The sequence below is a fragment of the Lepidochelys kempii genome, chromosome 6 (genome assembly GCF_965140265.1).
Source record: "Lepidochelys kempii isolate rLepKem1 chromosome 6, rLepKem1.hap2, whole genome shotgun sequence".
Lineage (NCBI taxonomy): Eukaryota > Metazoa > Chordata > Testudines > Cheloniidae > Lepidochelys > Lepidochelys kempii.
In genome coordinates this window covers 16,429,771-16,451,245 of record NC_133261.1, presented here as the reverse complement: position 1 = coordinate 16,451,245, position 21,475 = coordinate 16,429,771, and the positions used below count along the sequence as shown (strand labels likewise).

Here is a 21,475-nt window from a genome sequence, read left to right as displayed (position 1 = left end):
GGCTGTATAGAAAATCGGCAGATAAAAATAACCCAGCCTGTGCGGAGGGGTTTTCACTCACTTGCATTGCCTTGTAGCTAATTCTGACGCCTCCATCAAATTTGCTTGGCAGAGGAGGGATGCAGCTGATGTTATCACCAGAGGTCCATGGAACAGGGCTGTGGATGAGAGGCCCAAGGAGGAGAAGGGTTGAGATTTAGTGGCCAGAGATGCATGCCCCAAAGAGGAACCTGGTGCCTAATTGCAGAGCTTCTCTGCACTGTGCCTAATTGCCTGGAACTGGCAGGTGGTTGGTACTTTTCTCTGAACGGTGTTGCCAGTGGTTAGCAAAGTAGAGGTGTCGTGTTAGTGACACAGCCTCACGTCCGTAGGTGGCAAATTATATGGGCCCATGGTGCCCGTGCTCCACCAATATTTAGGAACGTGGACCCGGCTCCACCAATGTTTGGGCTTACTGCGCTTTGGGGGACCCGGCACTTCAGGGGGACATGGGATCTAGGGCAGCCTGTGTCGTTAGCAGGGGGCCTGGTGCCGGCAGCAGTGAGCAGCCTGCCCTACCCTGCCGGCTACCGGTGTCACTCGGGGGAGGGGGCGGAAGCCAGAAAGTGGCGGGGTGAGGCTTGGGGGAAGGGGTTCTGGGCACCACCAAAAAATATACAAATCTGGCGCCCATGCTCACGTCCCGCTGAATATCTGTCTGCTTCAGAGCATGGGTCATCTCCAGATAGCCAGAACATCTCAAGGGCACCTCCCCGGCAGCTGCAACCCCTCCTGTTCACCAGTGGGCCTGCACAGCTAGCTGGTCCTCTTCTCCCCCAGACCCACCAGCCCACCACCTTGCTACCCTGGCCACGCCTCTCTTGCCGGTCCATCAGGCTAACTCCAACAAGGGCAGGGGGCTGGCTTGGGGGACAAGAGCTGGGAGGCAGGTCGAGGCATGGGGGCCACAGAACTTAGTGTACAAAGAGGGAGGGCAGCAATAGAATAGGAAGGAACATGCTGGGAGCAGGACAACGAGAGGAGAGATACGGTCATGGGCAAGGCTGCAAGGGTTTGGATGAGGAGCCAGAGCAGGACTTTACTTGTGTAAATGGTGGACCTTGAAGTCTTTAAATCAAGATTTGAGGACATCAGTAACTCAGCCAGAGGTTCAGGGTCTATTGCAGGATTGGGTGGGTGAAGTCCTATGGCCTGCAACGTGCAGCAGGTCAGACTTGATGATCATGATGCTCCCTTCTGGCTTTTAAAGTCTCTGAGCAGGAATCCAGTGAGCTAAAGGGAGGCCAATGGAGTCAGTGCAGCAGGAAGGAAGGTGACCCTAGCTGCAGTGTTGGAAGGGGGTGGTGCAGAGCTGAGCTGTGGCCCAGGCACACAAGGAGGGGGAGTCAGTGACTCTCGGGTTTCTCTCCCTGTAGATTTACCTGTCCTGGAAGAGTGGCCCCGGCGAGGTGAAGCACTGGAAGGATATGATCTCCCATCCCCGGCAGGCCGTGGCACAGTGGCACCAGCTGAAGGCCTGAGCGGCAGCGGCTGAGAATTCTTTCTGGCTTTCACCGCTCGGAGTCGACGTTTCTTGGCCATACTCTCGCTACTTTATGCACAACGGAGGCACCTGGGGATCCCCCTAGGGGATGAGCTCGGGGCTGACAAGGAGCTGAGGGTGTGAAGTTGGTGACGTTTCCAAACTCTGGGAAGCAGCGTTGGCCGCCCGCTGTGTCCACGGAGCGCCCGGCACCAATGGGAGCATCTTTAGTGCCCGACTTCCTGCTTTAGCCTTTCCTTCTGACTCGTTACGCCGAGAGAGAGACGCCAGCCCTCTAGGTGGGAAGAAGCCTCGGCGCTGGTTTGTTTTGGCCCTGGGGGGAGGGGAAGTGGTGTTGGCGCGACTGGCTCTGTGAGGTGGTGAGAGGAGGAGACGCCTCCGCCACACGAGACTTCCTACGAGTTCTTCCAGCCCAAGGCCCGTTGGGAGCGGTCCCCCGAGGAAGCCAACTTCTCCTAGGGGGCGCGTGGGCCTAGGAGGGGGGCTGGCAAGGGGGACGCGCCTTTCGTCTCCTTGAGGTCATTTATTTTTAATTCAATAAAACTTGTAAGAGTAATAAGAATAATATAAGTAATAGCGGCTAGAATCCCATCCTGGCCAGGGCTGGGGGAAGCCGCGTCACTCCAACAGCCTCCTGTGCGTTTGTGTGTGTGTATAAGCGTGTTGTAAGTGTCACGTTTGCGTGCGGGCTGCTCACGTCTCTCTCGCTCTCTGCCCTGCCTGGGAAGCAACCCCTGATCCCACAGGACGGTGGCGGTTCCAGTGCGGGAGGTGGGGTTTTCATTGGCTGGTGCGTGGCGTTTGAAGGAACTGATGCCACAGGGGGAGTGGGGCCAGTCTCTGCTGCCAGTTGATGCTTGATAGGGAGGGAGGCGGAAGGAGCCGGCCACCAGACAGGGTCTCCCCTCGTGACCACTCTGTTGCATACGGGATTGGAAGCCATAACAGATGGATCGGTAGCCAAACTGGGCTCGGCTTTAGGTCTAATGAGAGCTTGACTGTAGACACCTCCCTCTGGCTGCTGAGGGCCTCATCCTGCTCAAACTGAGAGAATGTCCCAGCTCCCAAACACTGCCACGCTCCCAGGCATATGGACCCCGAAACAGCCCACCCCTCCAGCACTCATCCCCCAACAAGACCCCAGACACCCTCACCACAAACAGCCCACTCCTCCAGCACCCATCCCCCAACCCAACCCCAGACACCCCACACCCTCACCGTGCACAGCCCACCCCTCCAGCACCCATCCCAACCCTAAACACCCTCACCATGCACAGCCCACCCCTCCAGCACCCATCCCAACCCTAAACACCCTCACCATACACAGCCCACTCCTCCAGCACCCATCCCCCAACCCGACCCCAGACACCCCACACCCTCACCATACGCTGCCCACCCCTCCAGCACCCATCCCAACCCTAAATACCCTCACCATGCACAGCCCACCCCTCCAGCACCCATCCCAACCCTAAACACCCTCACCATACACAGCCCACTCCTCCAGCACCCATCCCCCAACCCGACCCCAGACACCCCACACCCTCACCATACGCTGCCCACCCCTCCAGCACCCATCCCCCAACCCGACTCCAGACGCTCCACACCCTCACCATACACAGCCCAGCTCTCCAGCACCCATCCCCCAACCTGACCCCAGACGCCCCACACCCTCACCATACGCTGCCCACCCCTCTGGCACCCATCCCCCAACCTGACCCCAGACGCCCCACACCCTCACCATACACAGCCCACCTCTCCGGCACCCATCCCAACCCCAGACACCCTCACCATACACAGCCCAGCTCTCCAGCACCCATCCCCCAACCTGACCCCAGACGCCCCACACCCTCACCATACGCTGCCCACCCCTCCAGCACCCAATCTGCCCTAGGCCTCAGAGGTGCTGTCTGTGAAGGTTTCCCACTTGCTATCTGTCTCCCCCTAGCTGTGGGATTGGATATGGCCCCTCCTCCTCAATCCAAATGTGATGCCACCCCATGATGGGGTCTCCTGCATGGGCTGCGGTAGTGGCGGCCATTTCCCGGTGGCCCATTTGAGCCCATACCAAGCGCCCCACTGGGCCACGTCCGCCGGAGCAGCTGACTGGGCACCTTGGGTGCTCTGTTCCCCACCCCCCACCATTCTGGGCATTGCTGCTCATTTCCTGGCAGTACGACACTGGGGCAAAGGGGCTGCACCTCGCCTACGAACGGGCACAAAAGAACTAATGTCACCCAGACGCCCCTGCTAGGTGGTGAAGAACGCCAGAGCGCTGGGGCATGGGAACGCTGTGGACACATCCCACCCCCACATGCCCATCGCCCACCATTCCCCACAAGCAGGGGGCCAGACTGGCCTAGCTGTGAGCGCGCCAGGCCTGCTGCTACGCCACTGCCTACACCGCCCCCTGCTGGGAGCGGCTGGCACCGGCCTAGCCAGGAGCAGCCCATGGCCCGCACTCCCCGCATGACCCTGCCTGCTGCCCAGCACGTCATGCAGCCCCAGGGCACCGAGCTGCCCCGGCCCTTCCTCTGCCCCTTTGAAGGGCCTGTTACTCCCCATTCCCGCCAGGGCTGAGCCGGGGGGGGGGGGTTGTGGTGAATTAAGCATCGGCCTCGCTACACCCTGCTAGAGAGCTAGCTGGAAACTGCCCGTCTGCTTTGGAGCCCAAGCCATGGGCCCGGCGAGAGCGCCCGCACAGCTGCAGAGCCTCCACCGGGTGGCACTGTAGGGCCATAGGCAGAGCAGCGCCGGGGCTCTGGCTCCAGCTGATCGCCCTTGGAGTCACTGCCCAGGTTGCTGGCCAGGGAGCCCCGCAGAGACTAGGCGCTTCCAGAGTTGCCCTCCCGGCCCCCCATCTGCGCATGGGGCTGGTCCCTGATTCCCCCGCTGGCAGACACACAGCGCTCAGGCCCTGAACTAGACTCAAGGCAGGCGGCTGGTACATGCCAGCCAGCTCTCCCCAATCCCTGGGCCAGTACAGCTGCCCCCTTGCTATGCATGGCCCTCTGGGACCCTCTTTCCAGGGCACCATGGCTGCTCCCCTGCTGAGGCCTGGGCTCCTCACCATTGTTCCCCAGCCCCATGTCGCTGGTTCCCCCCCCCAGCCACTCTTACTGGGGCGCCATAAAATGGTTCACCTTTGCCACACAGCCCCCCCCTCGCAAAAAAAGTGTGTCCCCCCTCCAAGCCGGGCTCCTGTCACAAGTTCACTGTTCCCAGCCCACCCACACACCCCCATCACACAGGGCTGCAGTGCCCAAAGCTGGCTGCTTGAAGGGACTCTGCCCTCCCCCCACACACACCTTGCTCTGCCCACCGTGGGTGTGTTGAGTGCTGAGGCAGCTGGCTGGATGGTGGAATAGGTGCTGAGGCCATTGGGTGGGAGGATGGCTGCTCGGTAGGGCGAGTGGGGTAGTTGCAAGGGTGCTGTGGATGATAGATGGGAGGGTGAAGGTCCTTGGGGTGGGTGCCAAGACTGATAGATGGGGGGAAGGGTTAAGGGGTCCAGACCTGATTGAGGGAGAGGGTGTCAGGGCTGGGTACTGGGACTGATTGGTGCACGTGTGCCTGGGGTGGCTGCAGGGGCAGCTGGGTGGATGGCTGAGTTAGGTACTGAGACCACTGGGTAGGCTGGTGCCTGGGGTGGTGACTGGGTAGGTGAATGGCATGATAGGGTGAGTGCTGGGGTGTCTTGGTGCTAAGTGGATGGTTAGGTATTGGGTCGGGTACTAGGACGTGTAGGTGGGGGGAATGCGAGGGGGGATACCAGGGTGAAACCAGGTATAGGGTGTGCTCCCCTAGACCATGGGAGCTCTGCATTTAGTGATGTCTAGGCTGCCTTGCTGCACTCATGCCGGGCTGGGTGGTGGAGTCACATGGCACGTTGCCCTGGGTGATGACAACATCTATTCAGTTTCCCTTGTGATGTTCTGGAACCCTCAGAGCTGGGGTGGGAGGCAGGGAACACTGTGTCCATTGTTGGGTGAGATCATTAACGCCTACTGACGAGGCCAGCTGCCTCTCATTGGCGGTCCTCACTAGGTCCATGCACACGCTGTCCTCGCTTGATGCTGTCAGTCTCACTGGCCTTGCTCTAATCTACCCTTTTTTAGATGAGATCACTGAAGAGACTGTGGGAGGACACCTTGGGTGTCATGTAGAGTCCATAGGTTGCCTTGATTCCTTTCCATTTGTGGCATGGAGGCTGCACTAGTCTTGCTGCCTGATGAGCTCCTAGTGATGGACAAAGTTCAGGTATCACCATGTTCCTTATAGATCTGCCAGCAGCCTTTGGAGCTGAGGACCTTGAGGGTTGGTTGACTCTATCGAAGATCGTAGCTAGGGCTGATGAGATGGCTCTGGCGTAGGTCTGCTCAGGGCAGGTGATGCTGGGCAATTGCTTTATTGACGGAAGGACATGTTCATGTGTGGTACGCTGCAATTCCATTAGGTCCTGTTCAGTTTGTGCGTGAGGCCACCAGGGGCAGAGGAGACTGAGACATTACAGGCCACAGCAATGTCCTTGTTATGTCAGTGGCAGGTCGCGCGGCATCTCCATTTCCTGGCGCAATGATGCTGGTAGGTTGGGTACCAGTTAAAGTGTATGGCTGGGGGTTATTGAAAGGTTGTTCCCACCCTTTATTAGCGCAGGTCCAAACTGGAGGTGCTGTCAGAACTCCAGCCTCCCCCGCAATCTCAGGCATCACTGGCAGCTTTTATTCTTCTGCCTCTAGTCAGACGATTGTGACCATCTCACTTGGACCTTGATTGTTATTCAGGCATTGATGGCCTCCAGACTGGATTTCTGCCGTGCACTCTACACTGGCAGTCCCTTGGAGATCATCTGGGTTGTAGCACTGGTGCGAAACCTGGTAATGAGCTGTGTCCGGCCCAGTGAAAACGTTACACCTATTCTTCCAGAGGCTATAGTAGATTCCCATGAGCTTCCAGGTGTGATTCACGGTGTCACTACTAATCTATAAATCACAGGGTTGTTTAGGTCCTCACTACCGGTGCAACCACCTCCTTGGGTGCCACCTTGATAATTGATGTCACTCTCAGTCTTAGGTTATTCATGATTTTAAAATCTATTGAGGCAGCCTCAGGGAAGGCTCTCAACGCACGCATTCACTTCTGCTTCCATCCAGCCAACAGAGCCCAAGGTTTGTAACCTGGTGGGCGTGATGTAAGGACCACCTACTCTCTCAGACCTTCCCTGATTGGGGTGACTGATAGGCTCTGTACAGTAGTTCACCTATTTTTTAGGGCATAAGAGTCTTTTCTTTGGTTGACATAGTTATTGTGTTATGGTGTTTTTTCTACATAACGTGCAGGTGCCTAGAGACATTTGTGATGGGCACATTTTTATAAAATTAACAATAAACCATGACGGGAGGACGGAAGAAGGCCTACAGGTGATGGGGAAAGGGTTGGGATCTCCTAGAAAGGGTTGGGTGGACTTTTGGTTCTTTCTTGTTCCCCCATTTTGTGGCATCACTTCGCAGCTGAGCCAGTTCTTCAAAGCCCAGAGGAAGTGCTAATAGGTTTATTTATTGGTCTGTGGGGGAAGGGACCCTGGGGAAAAAAAGGCCACTTAAAAATGCAGAGAGAGCAAGAGAGACGGTGAGACGGCCCTTAGCGATCTGCACTCATTAGGTGAAATAGTTACCGGTTTACTACAGAAATAAAAACCAAACTCGTATTGATGTGGGAGGGGCGACAGCGTCTTTTTATTTTTGTGCCCCACCCGTGCAGCTCTCAGCCAATCAGATGCAAGGAAACATTCCAAAGGGATACTTTTCGCAAAGGGGGACTTTCGCGCCAAAGCAAACTTGAAAACATGCAGCTTCCCATGTCAGTATTTGAGCTGAGCTGTGTTGATGGGAACGGTTTCTCACCTGCAGCCCTTCCTCTGCCTCTTCCTGAGCCTCCGGCAAAGTCCGAGCTAGAGCTAGTCCAACTATGGGATGAATGATCGTCGTCCAGAGCCCCATTCCTTCTAATATACACTATTTGTTATTCAGCCATAGCTCGGGTGATACCGGTGGTTCACAACTGTTTGAAACTGCTGCTGTTTCTGCTCCACTGATTGCATGATGATGGAACCATTCACAACAGGAGGAAAAAAATTAACCAACTTTCTGGTATGAACTTTTGCACCAACCTGTGCTAAAATTGTGACTAGGACCCTGTGTCGCTAGCCCCTGGCCAAACACTCCCAAATTACAAGTGTGACAACCCTCAGGCAGCAGAGTGAACAGAATTTGGCTCATTTGGGCACAAAACTATTCAGGACTCAAGGGGCAAGGGGCGTTTTACTAGTCCACCCACTCCTGTCAGAAGTCTGCCACAGTGACAGCCCAGGCTGTGGCCATGGTTACAACTGTGATGTCTCAGCTTTGGCATGGTGGCTCTTGCTGGACAGTGGAAGAAACAGAAGGGGGACATGTGCAACCCCACCGGGAAAGAGTAAACTCGTCACCTATGGAGGTGTTAAGGTGAGGCCAGCCCTGGGGTCCTCCGTGTCTGTGACATGGAGCTGCCCTCTGAACTCCTGCTCCCTGGTGGTCTTCCACCCCCCTCCAGGCTGGGGTTTGGCTCCACAACTTCCAAAATTCTCAGTGAAACTGATTCAGTTTTGACCATCACACTGGTCCCCGTGTGGCCTCAGGAAAACTGCTGCACCTCCGTAGGACTCTGATTCTTCTTTGGTACAACAGGGATATTCCTACTTCCAGCCCAGGCTGAATTCATAACATGCTGGGAGATCCGGGCTAGCAAAGGGGCAGGGGTAGCTAACATCCCAGAAGTCCTGGTACCCATTCCTGCATTGGCAGCCATGTGACCAATGTACGCAGCTAATGTCATGTGGAGATGTAAAGCCACAAAAGGAACGTATTTATGCATCAAACTAAAGTTTTGCCTGCGATGAAAGTCCCTCTTTAAAGTGCTGGACAATCTTGACAGAAATAATCATGTTAAGAATATTTGTATTTTTTTTCATATTCTCTCTCCTTTTTTTTGTAATCAAAGACACTTCCAAACCTGGCAGAGGAAAGGAAGAGGAGCTGAACGGGTTTCATGCTGCTGGCTAACAGCAATGGTGGCACTGACTGGCTGATAATAAGCAGGGTGGTGGCGTGGAGGGGCAATAGTTGCCATTCAACTAATGAGGAGGCAGCATGTCTAATGGTTAGTGCAGAGAGGACATGAAGCCAGGATTCCTGGGTTCTATCACTGACTTTGCCACTGACTCACTGTGTGACTTTGGGCAAATCACTGAACCTCGCCGTGCCTCAGTTTCCACACTTGTAAAAAGGGGCTAATAATACTTCCCTCCCTCGCTGGGGGGTAGGTTGTGAGGCTTAATCTACAAGAACCAGTTTCGGATCCCCAAAGTCACATAGCGTCGTCCCCCAGTGCCACAAGAAACCCCATTGACTTCAGTGGCATTTTTTGTGGAGCAAGGTGCTTACTTAACACGAGGAACAGGAGACAAATCCGGCCTCTGAGTAAAGCACTTTGAGATCCTTCAATGAAAGGTGCTAGAGACATGCAAAGTACTATTTTCATTATTGACCAAGCAGCCTCTCTGCCCGTGTTCCCACTGGCTTAGCAGCCGGGGCTAACCCGTTCCCCTTCCTTTCCCCAGGAGAGGTTTCTTTTGTATGGCTGGATTTCCAGGAGTTGCGTGTTCCTTTTTAACTCTAGAGCTCTTTGCTGTATCTTGTTTGGGTAGCTCTTCTTCATGTGCTGATAACCATCGAACTGGTGTGTAAAATACAAGAAAACGAAAAAACATAATGACTAAACTGTAGACTTCTTTGCTAGCAGCAACGGCAGCAGCTGGGCTAGACACCGCTGCTGCCTCATTTCTATTGTGTTTGGGCTGAAGAGATGTTAAACTCATGGCGTTGCCGTAATTTTATAATAGAAACAGAGAAAACACACCAAAAAAATTATAACGGGCGACAAATAACCCAACTACTTACTACTAAGCCAGCGTGATTTCATCATCTCGAATGTTTACGAGGTAGGATCGTTTTCTTTGAAGAACCATATTTTTGGAGACCTGGCCCCTCGTTTTGTGGAGGCGGCCTCTCTTCTGAATAATAAAGGACAGCAAATAACTCGGGTTTCAGCATTCTCTCTGGTCACTTGCAGTAGGGTGCCGGGGATGCGGGAGGGGAGTGGCGGGGTGTGATTCACGCACAGCCCCACCAGGGGACGCAAGATGGGAGAATGGGATGGAAGGGGTGTTCCCACCACAGGGAAATCCAGGGATCAGCAGATCCTCTCCCTGCCCTCAACCTCTTGAGGCATTTTCATCTTCTCTGTGGTTTCAGCTTCCCAAACAGCCTCCTAAGACATGGCCTGGATGTGGCAGAGGGGTAGGGTGGGCTGGGCTGTAAGGAGACCCAGAATGCTGTGCAAAATGCACTTCCTGCAGGCATGGGCTAAGGAAACTGGCCTGTTACAGGGCTACAAAGCTTAGCCAGACGTTGATGCTCTCCAAAAGCTGGGGAACGTCTAGCTGGAGTGGGTGACCCTGGCCTTCTGACCCATGTTTGTAACATGGATCGCTCCCATTTTCACTGGAACCCGGAGAGATCCAGCCCCTAGTGCTGGCCTGGCTGGCTCCCCTTTCCTCCTACTGTTCTGCCTGGCCTCCTGAACAGCAGTGCTGTGCCAGTCACCCTGCCTCTGGGAGCATGGCCTCCGCTCCCTGCCTGCAACATATCCGCTTGCCAGTGGGCTTCTAGGCCCCTCAACCCTGGCAGAAGGTGACTTTGTCAGACCTCCAAACCCCTTTGGAGCCATGGCGAGAAATATTTGGGGCCATGGAGCCAGAGGGAAAGTATTGGAGGACCCTGCGTAGAGGAGCAGGAGGCTTTTGAAGCACAGGAGAGGGGATTGGGGTGTGGGGACTGAGCGACTGGGGGAGGGGATGGATCGTACGGGTCTGCCAAGGGCTCAGTGTGCTCTTGGTGCTATAGCCAGCAGCACTGGCTTGGCAAAGAAAAGAAAGCAAGGAGCCGAGTGTGGAGCGAGAGGCTCCAAGAAATCCCAGCAGCAGAAAGGCCCAGACAAGAAGGAGACGAGTAAACCCATAGCAGGACTCTGAGCAGGGTGGAATACAGGGTAGTGAAAGGGCTGGGAGAGCACAGGCAGGAGATGCCAAAGGAGAAACACAGGTTCCCCCCCACCGGGTCCTTCACTATACTCAGTCCTTTGTTTAGACTGAAAGAGGACATGGGGCTGACTGGGATGGATAAAGGCAAGTGTGCCCCTGCCCCCTCTTTGGCAACTGCCCCAGGTTTTCACTTTAATAATTTAGGGCATCTACCCATGACGCTCTGCAAAGCCACGCCCTGACCTGTTCAGCAAAGGGTTTGCCTGCTACAAGGATAAACACCTGGTGCTACAGGCCCACAATGAACGGCGCTGCCCGCCTCCTGCCCCTGACTGTGTGACAGAAAGGGCTCCTCTGGTCCACCCAGCAATTATCAATTGTGTTCACACTTGACAACCTTCTGTCCGCGAGGAGCAGATGGAAATGGCAGCACACTGCTAACTGTGCCCTTTCCTAGGGCGCTTCAAACAGGCCCTTGCGTCAGCATCTGACTGGCTTCCCGCACCTACAATGGGCTGGAAATCTGGAGAGCAAGGAGTTAGTCACAGAGGCACCTGACCAGCATGGAAGTGAATGAAAGCGGTTATGGACAGCTGCTGCACAGACAGCGATGAAATGGTGCTACTGAAGAAAGCCGGGGCTTTCTCCAGACCTGCAGAAGTCACAAAATCCCAGGTAAAAGCAATGGCTGCCGGAATGGAAGGTGATTGAAGCATATTCAGGCAAGGAAGAGCCATGCAAAAACACTGGCAAGTCCCCATTGCTGAAGGGACTGAAGCAAGCCACAGAGTCTTCACCCTCCCTTCCTCCCACCATGGGCACAGAAAATGTGCAGGAAGGAAACCTGCTAATGCAGAAATTACACCAAGTGTAATAAAAGCCGTTGCTTTGCACAAGTCTCAGCCCTGAGCCACACAGATCCAGGCCCATCATTAGACTGCAGGTGACAAGAACAGTGTTTCTGACAGCAGGGAGCTTTTGATTGATAGGCACTAACAATGCCTCAGAAACAAATAAGTCATGTTCAAGCCAAACACCTACTAATCTCCCGCTAGGCACAGATACTCAGACTGTGAGACAGACACTCAACACCCCTGCCCTGCACATTTCAAACCCCAGCCTCCACGTGCCAACAAACATGTGTCAGGCTGTGGAGGTGAACAGCTTATAGGTGATGGGCCCAGGATGAATCACTGGGGGGCTTGTGGCTTTTATTGATCCTTTGTGATGGATAAAGGGCTTTTTCGGCTTTTTTTTTTTTACACTGGAAATTCAAGACTAAGCCTGGAAGACTCCCCAGTGATTAGAAATCTAGTAACATGGTGGCCGTCAGAGGAGCCCAGGGAGTGAAAGCTGAGCAAGTGCCTGAACCAAAGACCATTGGTGTTGTTCCACAGACCTCAAATAGGCTTTGTCTCAGGCCCCAAGGGAGAGGCGAAGGAGGGACTTCAAGTTAGACTGTTTCACATTCTTTCAGATTGGTTTGATTTTTATTAACTCCAATGTCTAATTATCACAGTGGAGAGGATGACTTTGGTAAAGCCTGAGCACCTTCTCCCCTTTAATTACGGCATAAGAATGAGGCTCCTGGCATAAGAACACATCCTCCAAGATCTCCAAGAAGACCAGAGTTGGCATTCCTGGTATTTTATTTGTCCACCATGAAGAAGCAGAAAAGGGCATCAGCCCAATTTCCTGTAACTCCTTTGCAGGTCTGTTAAGCACAATGGCACAGAAGAACTAGAAAGCGGATTGAAAAATGCCACCTGTAAGCCTGCTGTAAACACTCAGTCACATCCAGTTATGGGCCTGGAAGCATGTTTGGAGCAGAGCACAATTGACATCTGCTCAGCATGGGGAGGCCCAGGGGAGCTGGTTACTGCTCCCTGATTTGCAGATTGCCTCTGCGCCACTCTTCGCCTGGGACAGGCTGCTGTAACCTATACCCACTGAGCACAGCCACAGCGCAGCACACCCTGGCCACTGCCCCTCCCCACCCCGACATGCCCCTTACACTGGGGCCGAGTGGTGGTGCAGGGGTTCTGTTCTGCCCTGCCGGAGGAATTCTCAGCTGATGGGATCTGGCTGCTTTCCAGTCCCTTGAATGTATTATATTGGGGTTCTTTGTAGCTCCAGCTGAGATTACAAAACCTGCTGTTCTCACAGAGCATGCCGACATTTTCAAGAACTGAATATTTTTTCAGGTAAACATTCCTCTCATCTTGATCCAGTAGCCACCCCTGCCATCAGCACACCAAGAAAAATACCACTTGCAAACTGAAATTGCCTCCAGCAGGAATTAGACCACGCAGTAAAAGCAGGGATTGTCACTAGCATGACAGGAGCTACAAACAGTCATTTACAAACTGCTATTTACCAGTTAGAGAAAAAGCCCCAAACAAGCAAACTCAGTCTGTCTGGACCCTCAGCAGCATAGGTGAGCAACATAATGTCCACATTACGCCAGACTTTGAAGACAATGGGCCAGATCCTCAGCTGGTGCAAATCAGCATGGCTGTGCTGAGCATCTGGCACATTACACGTACACTAACTGGCTCCTCCGGAGTGCAGGATGTGAGGCCAGAGTATTAAGCAATTCAACTGTCTGAAGAGTCATCGCGAGTCTATTTTTGACTGATTTTAACCAGGACAAATTCCTTTGTCCACCTTTTGGCATCAGTTCAGCATAAGAAAAATTCCAGTACCAGACTGATGAGACACATGAAAGACTCAACAGAGCTGCAGTCACTTGACATCATCCAAATATTTGGGGGAAACTCTAGAAATCACCTGACAAAGGGGCACATCTTAGGCCAAGGAAAAGTGTGATCTGCATCCCAGATGTAGCATTGCTGCAGGTGGGATCAAACTACCGTCACTACGATCAAGAACAAGGAATGACCACAGGACTATTGTTCCAAGCTAGAGTCAATACTTGGCCCATTTAGCCCAACCTGTCCAGGTCTGTGAAAATAGAAGAAACTCATGCTCAAAGGTATCAGAAAAGAAGCAGGTCCAGCATTTATCTATTTTGATCCAAAAGAACAGCTGATGCTACAAGCAGATGCATTTAAGAATGAACTTATTCTGCTCTTCCAGAAGGGCCACCCCTCTGTTATGCAACCAGTTCATTCACACCAACAGGGGAACATTATGCACAAACAGCAAAGGAGCTATAGGCACTGGTATTTGGCTACAAGCGCTTTCATCAATATAGGTATTGATCCCCACGTTAGAGTTAAATCCAGCCATGAATTATTTCCATCAATCCTGAAATAACCATTCACTGCAGGATTCTCCAATGGCAGATGCAACAGCCACGCTGTGTATCGTCCACGGAGAGAGAGGCCTGTTGACAAGCTGTTAAAAAATAACAAAAATCCATTACTGATAACAACAGCGAAAGAATGAACATGCAGGACCACATGGGAAATTCTGAAGTGCCAGGAAGTGATCGGAAAGTGACAGAGGCAACTAAAGGGGAAGAACAAAATACAACTTTGGAATTAGCAGTAGGGGGTAGACTGCTAGATATTGAAAAAGGAATGTCCCTGCTTCATTGCCAAATAATGGAAACAGAGAGAAGCAATCTCATTTTTGAATGGTGTAATCTTTAAAAGCAAGAAAAAATAAAATAATTTCCTAGCGGTTCTTGCTCTCTGAAGATGTAGGGGCAAATCCTCAGCTGGTGTAAACTGGCATAGCTTTACTGAAATCAATGACGTTATGCTGATTTGCACCAGCTGGGCATCTGGCCCATCAAAGTCAGTGGATTACTGATTTTAGGTGTATAAAACCAGCATAAGACCAGGAAGAAATTCTCCTAGCTGTGAAGTACTGAGCAGTTAGGTACCCGTAAAGGGATGTCTCATGTCACACACGCACTTCCCCCTCTCTCAATGACTAGGTTGCTTTTCCTTGTTCCCTGGTCAGTTCCTTCCAAAGCAAGAGGCAAAAATAATCCCACCAGGCAATTAGCAAAACTAATAGGCAGAAACTCCAGAGCCCCAGGTCTGCGGGGAAGAGGGGAGAGCACTAATCCACTGGGAGGAGAACAAAAATTCAGACAAGTGATTTCATTGATTTCCAAAGATACTATCTCATTTGATTCTCTTCTTGAATACTAAACCACACTGTTATTAGTTCTTATTGCAGTATCTGGTACAGAGTAAAACAAGGGATATATGTGCCTTGAAAGGTAACAGATTTTTAACATGGAAGAATAAGGTATCTCCTAAAAATGCAACTACTGGACAATTTCAAGAGATATCCCAATTAAATAAAACTCCAGGGGGCAGCAGCATCATGGTGAGCCCAACCTTGAAGGCAGTTTAAGCACCGATAAATCAAGCCTGGATTGTTGCTGAAAAGCCAAGTCTAAACAGTGATGCTTGGTAAATGAATGCAGCGTAAACCAGGTGGCTGCATTGCAAATCTGAACAGAGACAGATTTGACAACGGTTGCCGAAACTGCTCTTCTGTGAATGGAAGGACCCTTGGCAGGTCGTAGCAGCAAATCCAAAGAGCCATTTAGCTACAGCTCTCTTGGGAACAGCAGAACCTACTGTACTGGTGTCAAAGCCAGCCTCTCCCTGGATTAGCCCCCCAATCAAAGCAGTGTCCTGGGGTATGGCCGTTGTCGCATACTAGCTGCTACTTGGAGCCACAGGTGAGAGTTGGGTGTAAAATGAAGACCAATGAAAAAGAACCTCTCAAGCGTGCAACTGTCTTGACTTTCAGAAGTACTACCTCTCCTTCTACACCCCATATTCCCCTACAAGGCAGCTATGCAGAGAAATGCCTATCGCCAGCATGCTAAGTCTTCTTTGGCAGACGAGACCTCCTGGTCCAATGGCTGGAAAGGCACTGAACCAGCATACTGTGGAATATGGAAGACTTGACCAGGCACAAAAGATGTCAACCTACCCACTACAGATAATGAAGTTCCCAGTCATTGAGACCTTTGGACCTTGGGTCTTTGACTTCAGCAGTCAAGAGAGTGAGACTTCTCTCTTAAAAAGCCTTACACACAGGCATTCCCACATCATTAAGAGCCCACAGCCACAAGAGAACGCACAAGAAGCTGTGGCATCAGCATCATGTACAACGGCCAGTCATATACATAATATATACTTCAAGTACATAAAAGGTTATTACAAAGAGGAGGAAGAAAAATTATTCTCCTTAAGCTCTGAGGATAGGACAAGAAGCAATGGGCTTTAATTGCAGCAAGGGAGGTTTAGGTTGGATATTAGGAAAAACTTCCTAACTGTCAGAGTGGTTAAGCACTGGAATAAATTGCCTAGGGAGGTGGTGGAATCTCCATCGATGGAGATTTTTAAGAGCAGTTTAGACAAACACCTGTCGTGGATGGTCTAGGTAATACTGAGTCCTGCCATGAGTGCAGGGGGCTGGACTAGATGACCTCTTGAGGTCCCTTCCAGTCCTACGATTCTATATGCCTACTGATGTCAAGGGGTAAACTCCAGAGGAGAGGGAGCTCAGAGGCACAAAGCCCAAGCACATTAACAGGACAGTGTACTGCAGGACTAATCTCAGTGCCAAAGAGCTGCAATGAGTTCAGAGAAATGTCTCATTGCTGCACCAACAGAAGGATGCGCTGTGGAGGAGATAGGCCCAAGGCCCTGAGGGCACCAGTGGCCCAGGCAGCCAGTCAGTCTTTGCCTAGGCACCCTGGAAGGAGCAGATACCACCAACACCACCAATGGTCATGGCCTTGAACACCCAGTTAGAAAGAAAGAAAGACTACTCAAGGAACCAGTAAAAGATACAGGGCTAAAGTATCACAACGCTGCTGAAGCGTCACCAAAAGCCAGGACAAACACCGCCAGAGCTGGCAAGTCCCCAGGCAGCCCCTTCACCGAAGGCAGTCTGAAAAGAATTGGCCATGGAACACTAAGGAGCAGACCACACACTGCAGGAGTGGACTGCAGGAGTTGGCCATACCTCAGCCCTTCAGAGCTCAGGCAGTTCTAGCTTTGTCTCATGCTTTAAGGCCAGAGGGTACCTTTGCAATCATCTAAGCTGACCGCCTGCACATTGCAGGCCACAGATCCTCACCCACCCACTCCTGCAGTAGGCCCATAACCTCTGGCTGATGGGCATGCAGAAAGACGAGCAAAGAAACGGTGACCTACTCCTTTGGTTTGGTACATTGTCAGCAAGTTGACCAGCTTGCTACAAGTGAGCCAATGATACCTCATGGAATGCCAGCAAGATCATGGCAGACCATTGACAGTTGTTTGATTCCTTGTGTGGAACAACAGACACGATATGAATGTTGTGCAATATTATACTAACTTCTCTGAACTGGAAATCCTGAATACCACTGAAAGTACCACAAACGGAGGGCCATACCCACTAGACATGGAATCCCTAGAAAGACTGTCTTAGACAACGGCCTTTGTTATTCCTCAGAGGAATCTGCAATCTTTGCCAGTGCATGAGTTGGTAAACATAGCACAGTTAATCTGTGTTATCCACAAAGCAACAGTCTTGCTAAGGAACCAGTCCAAAGGACAGAACGTATACCGGTCAAAAGCCAAGGCTGATGGCAAAGGTTCTTCAGCCTCTATCAGAATTCACTTATTGACTTTAAAGTGTGATTCTACTCTGAAAAGTGACACTATAGAAATGGCACCGTGATGTTCTACATCTGTCACCTCTCAATGATTCCAGGTCAAATGTGCTTAGTATACAAGTAAAAAGAAGCCAGCCACTAAAACTCACCTTAGGCTCTGAAAACTAAATTTAATTCTTTCCTTCTTCGACATCATCACCAGCTAGAGAGTTTCTGCAGGCCAATTTTGACCTTTGTTGGCAGCTCTGCAGCCCCCTATCTTCTGATTGTGTCCTCAGTGACACTGGTGAAACCCCTTCACCTTCAATGGGGTTGCACATGTGTAAATGACTGGAACGGAGGCATGGCTGCATGGCAATCAGGAGATGCGACTGTAGCATGTGGTGACAGACCTGAGTGAGCTTTGATCTAGCCCGAGTTACAAGAACAGTAAAGCTGGAGCAGCAAGGGCAGCTGCCTGGGCACGGCCCACGTGCCCAGGACCCTGGGCACACACTCAAGCAGCTGCCCTCCATTCTGTCGCAGATTCACGGCTATCCTTACTCGAGCTCCATCACAGCTATCTTGGATATGTCTATACATGCTGCAATCACACCCCTGACTGCAGTGCAGACAGACCCTGAGCACACAATTCTGCCGATGGTGTCAGTGCAGCTCACTCAGGGCTAAGAGGTGTGAGAAACAGTCAAAATGTATTTTTCTCAATAAAGCAACCAGATATTATTCATTATTTTCAGGTGCCCCCAAATGTGCTGGGCCTCTGAAAACACTCCGGGAGTAGATCTGCTGAGCAACCCCCTGCCGGTTTTGCAGACTCACTTTTCAGAGTGGAATCACACTTCAAATCACCAGTCCATGTACCAACCCCTTTTCTCAGCACACAGAAATGGCTGAAATAGCAGCTCTCTGAACCTGCTGAGAAGATCCCTAGTCTACATGAGCAAACCAGAAGCTGATAAAAAGCCCTGGGCCGGTGTTCGCAAACCTTGCACCTCCTATGGCACACACAATTTGTGAATCGCTAAGACAACACGCCCTGTGCCAGCCAAACCAATGTCACCTACTAGAACAGCACAAACACCTCTACCAGGAAGCCAGAGTACCAAATATGGCCCAAGATTGAAACCCAAGAAAGTCAGGGATTTGTATACTGCCTCCTATGACTATTGGGCGTAGGTGGATGATTGCCCGGAGACATCGAGACTTCTCACGTATACGTTGCGAGCCAGAACCTCAGCTGGGGTAAATCGGTGCAGCTTCATTGATTTTAACGGAACTAGGCCAATTAATACCTTCTGAGGATCAGGTCTTGTGTATGCTTGGATTGTTTCAGTGTAAAGAGCAGAATGGTCACATGAAACCACTTGCCACAGTCAATGCGACTGATTCGTATTTCTCTTCCAGCAGACACTGTACATATGAGAAAGGTTCTCTGAAGGGACAGGTAACAAAATGTGCTCTTCCCTTTTGCAGTGAACCTGCTCATTTTGTTTACCCTGAACATTTCAGATTCATGCCCTTCTAAAGAGAGACTTCCTCTCTGCTAGGCTGCCTTATGTTTGCAGTCAGCAGGAGCAGATGGAAACAGAAGCATGCTCCTAACAACTGTGATTAAAACAAGACACAAAGCAGTGCACGCTGGATATTGGAGAATATGCCACTTATATACATACAGATCCTATGCTCTATACTGTGACCCAAAGATGCACACATGCCATAGCAATTTGCATACAGTGCTAGGGCTGTGAAGTCTCACTTGGATTCCTGCAGTGTCAGATTAGCTCAAGACCAGATCTGCACATGCTCTCCTGGAATGCAGGCCCAATCCCGACCCGTGCAGATGCAATTGTTGTGCCTGGAACCGGCCTCCCAGATTGGATCCCATTCCTTTTGTGGACCCTCTCTTGACTCCCTCCAGCTAATGCCCTCCATGGGAGTGAAAAATAGGCAGTCTAATGCCACAAGGGAAGCACAACGCAGACAGTCAGACGGAGAGAGCCTGGGGAAGTCAGACTCACGGGAGTATTTCTTCAGGTATGTTGGCAACAAGAAGAAAGCCAAGGAATGTGTGGGCCCCTTACTGAATGAGGGAGGCAACCTAGTGACAGAGGATGTGGAAAAAGCTAATGTACTCAATGCTTTTTTTGCCTCTGTTTTCACTAACAAGGTCAGCTCCCAGACTGCTGCGCTGGGCATCACAAAATGCGGAAGAGATGGCCAGCCCTCTGTGGAGATAGAGGCGGTTAGGGACTATTTAGAAAAGCTGGACGTGCACAAGTCCATGGGGCCGGACGAGTTGCATCCGAGAGTGCTGAAGGAATTGGCGGCTGTGATTGCAGAGCCACTGGCCATTATCTTTGAAAACTCGTGGCGAACCGGGGAAGTCCCGGATGACTGGAAAAAGGCTAATGTAGTGCCAATCTTTAAAAAAGGGAAGAAGGAAGATCCTGGGAACTACAGGCCAGTCAGCCTCACCTCAGTCCCTGGAAAAATCATGGAGCAGGTCCTCAAAGAATCAATCCTGAAGCACTTGCATGAGAGGAAAGTGATCAGGAACAGCCAGCATGGATTCACCAAGGGAAGGTCATGCCTGACTAATCTAATCGCCTTTTATGATGAGATTACTGGTTCTGTGGATGAAGGGAAAGCAGTGGATGTATTGTTTCTTGACTGTAGCAAAGCTTTTGACACGGTCTCCCATAGTATTCTTGTCAGCAAGTTAAGGAAGTATGGGCTGGATGAATGCACTATAAGGTGGGTAGAAAGCTGGCTAAATTGTCGGGCTCAACGGGTAGTGATCAATGGCTCCATGTCTAGTTGGCAGCCGGTATCAAGTGGAGTGCCCCAGGGGTCGGTCCTGGGGCCGGTTTTATTCAATATCTTCATAAATGATCTGGAGGATGGTGTGGATTGCACTCTCAGCAAATTTGCGGATGATACTAAACTGGGAGGAGTGGTAGATACGCTGGAGGGGAGGGATAGGATACAGAAGGACCTAGACAAATTGGAGGATTGGGCCAAAAGGAATCTGATGAGGTTCAATAAGGATAAGTGCAGGGTCCTGCACTTAGGACGGAAGAACCCAATGCACAGCTACAGACTAGGGACCGAATGGCTAGGCAGCAGTTCTGCAGAAAAGGACCTAGGGGTGACAGTGGACGAGAAGCTGGATATGAGTCAGCAGTGTGCCCTTGTTGCCAAGAAGGCCAATGGCATTTTGGGATGTATAAGTAGGGGCATAGCGAGCAGATCGAGGGACGTGATCGTTCCCCTCTATTCGACATTGGTGAGGCCTCATCTGGAGTACTGTGTCCAGTTTTGGGCCCCACACTTCAAGAAGGATGTGGATAAATTGGAGAGAGTCCAGCGAAGGGCAACAAAAATGATTAGGGGACTGGAACACATGAGTTATGAGGAGAGGCTGAGGGAGCTGGGATTGTTTAGCCTGCAGAAGAGAAGAATGAGGGGGGATTTGATAGCTGCTTTCAACTACCTGAAAGGGGGTTCCAAAGAGGATGGCTCTAGACTGTTCTCAATGGTAGCAGATGACAGAACGAGGAGTAATGGTCTCAAGTTGCAGTGGGGGAGGTTTAGATTGGATATTAGGAAAAACTTCTTCACTAAGAGGGTGGTGAAACACTGGAATGCGTTACCTAGGGAGGTGGTAGAATCTCCTTCCTTAGAGGTTTTTAAGGTCAGGCTTGACAAAGCCCTGGCTGGGATGATTTAACTGGGAATTGGTCCTGCTTTGAGCAGGGGGTTGGACTAGATGACCTTCTGGGGTCCCTTCCAACCCTGATATTCTATGATTCTATGATTCTATGAGTAGCATGGGGCAGCCAGGCAGAAGAGCTGGGGAGCAGCAGAAGTAATGGCCCCAACAAAAAAGCAGAGCAAGAAGGAGGGGAGACTGTTATTTCAGCATCCAAATGCCTTTCTGTGGGACTGCAACAAAAATGTGGCCACCTACAAACTTTGTGCTTGTCATTATGTTGCACACTGGGGCCAATCAGACCTTCAAAGTGATAGTGGGGATAGAACTCAGATCTCCTGCTTTTAAAAAAAAAAAAAAAAAAAAGCATAGACTCCTGCTCCTTGAGCTAAAGGGGAATCTTCCTTAGCTATCAGCAGTAGAGTGCTCTGACATACAGAAGAACATTTCTGATTTTATACAATGGAAAGCAGTGGTGTGCAT

At 51.3% G+C, this 21,475-nt stretch overlaps 1 protein-coding gene across 8 annotated transcripts in view; it reads left to right on the top strand.

Annotated features, from left to right (window-relative positions):
* SYT7 (synaptotagmin 7) overlaps positions 1 to 7,256 on the top strand; it is a 175,729-nt gene extending 168,473 nt beyond the window's left edge. For all 8 annotated transcript variants that reach the window (XM_073346935.1, XM_073346937.1, XM_073346934.1 and 5 more), the window contains one exon: positions 1,416 to 7,256. In XM_073346935.1, the coding sequence (XP_073203036.1) occupies positions 1,416 to 1,520 (105 nt within the window). In that variant the 3' untranslated portion in view covers positions 1,521 to 7,256. The remainder of the gene's footprint in view (positions 1 to 1,415) is intronic.
* The last annotated feature ends 14,219 nt before the right edge of the window (positions 7,257 to 21,475 follow it).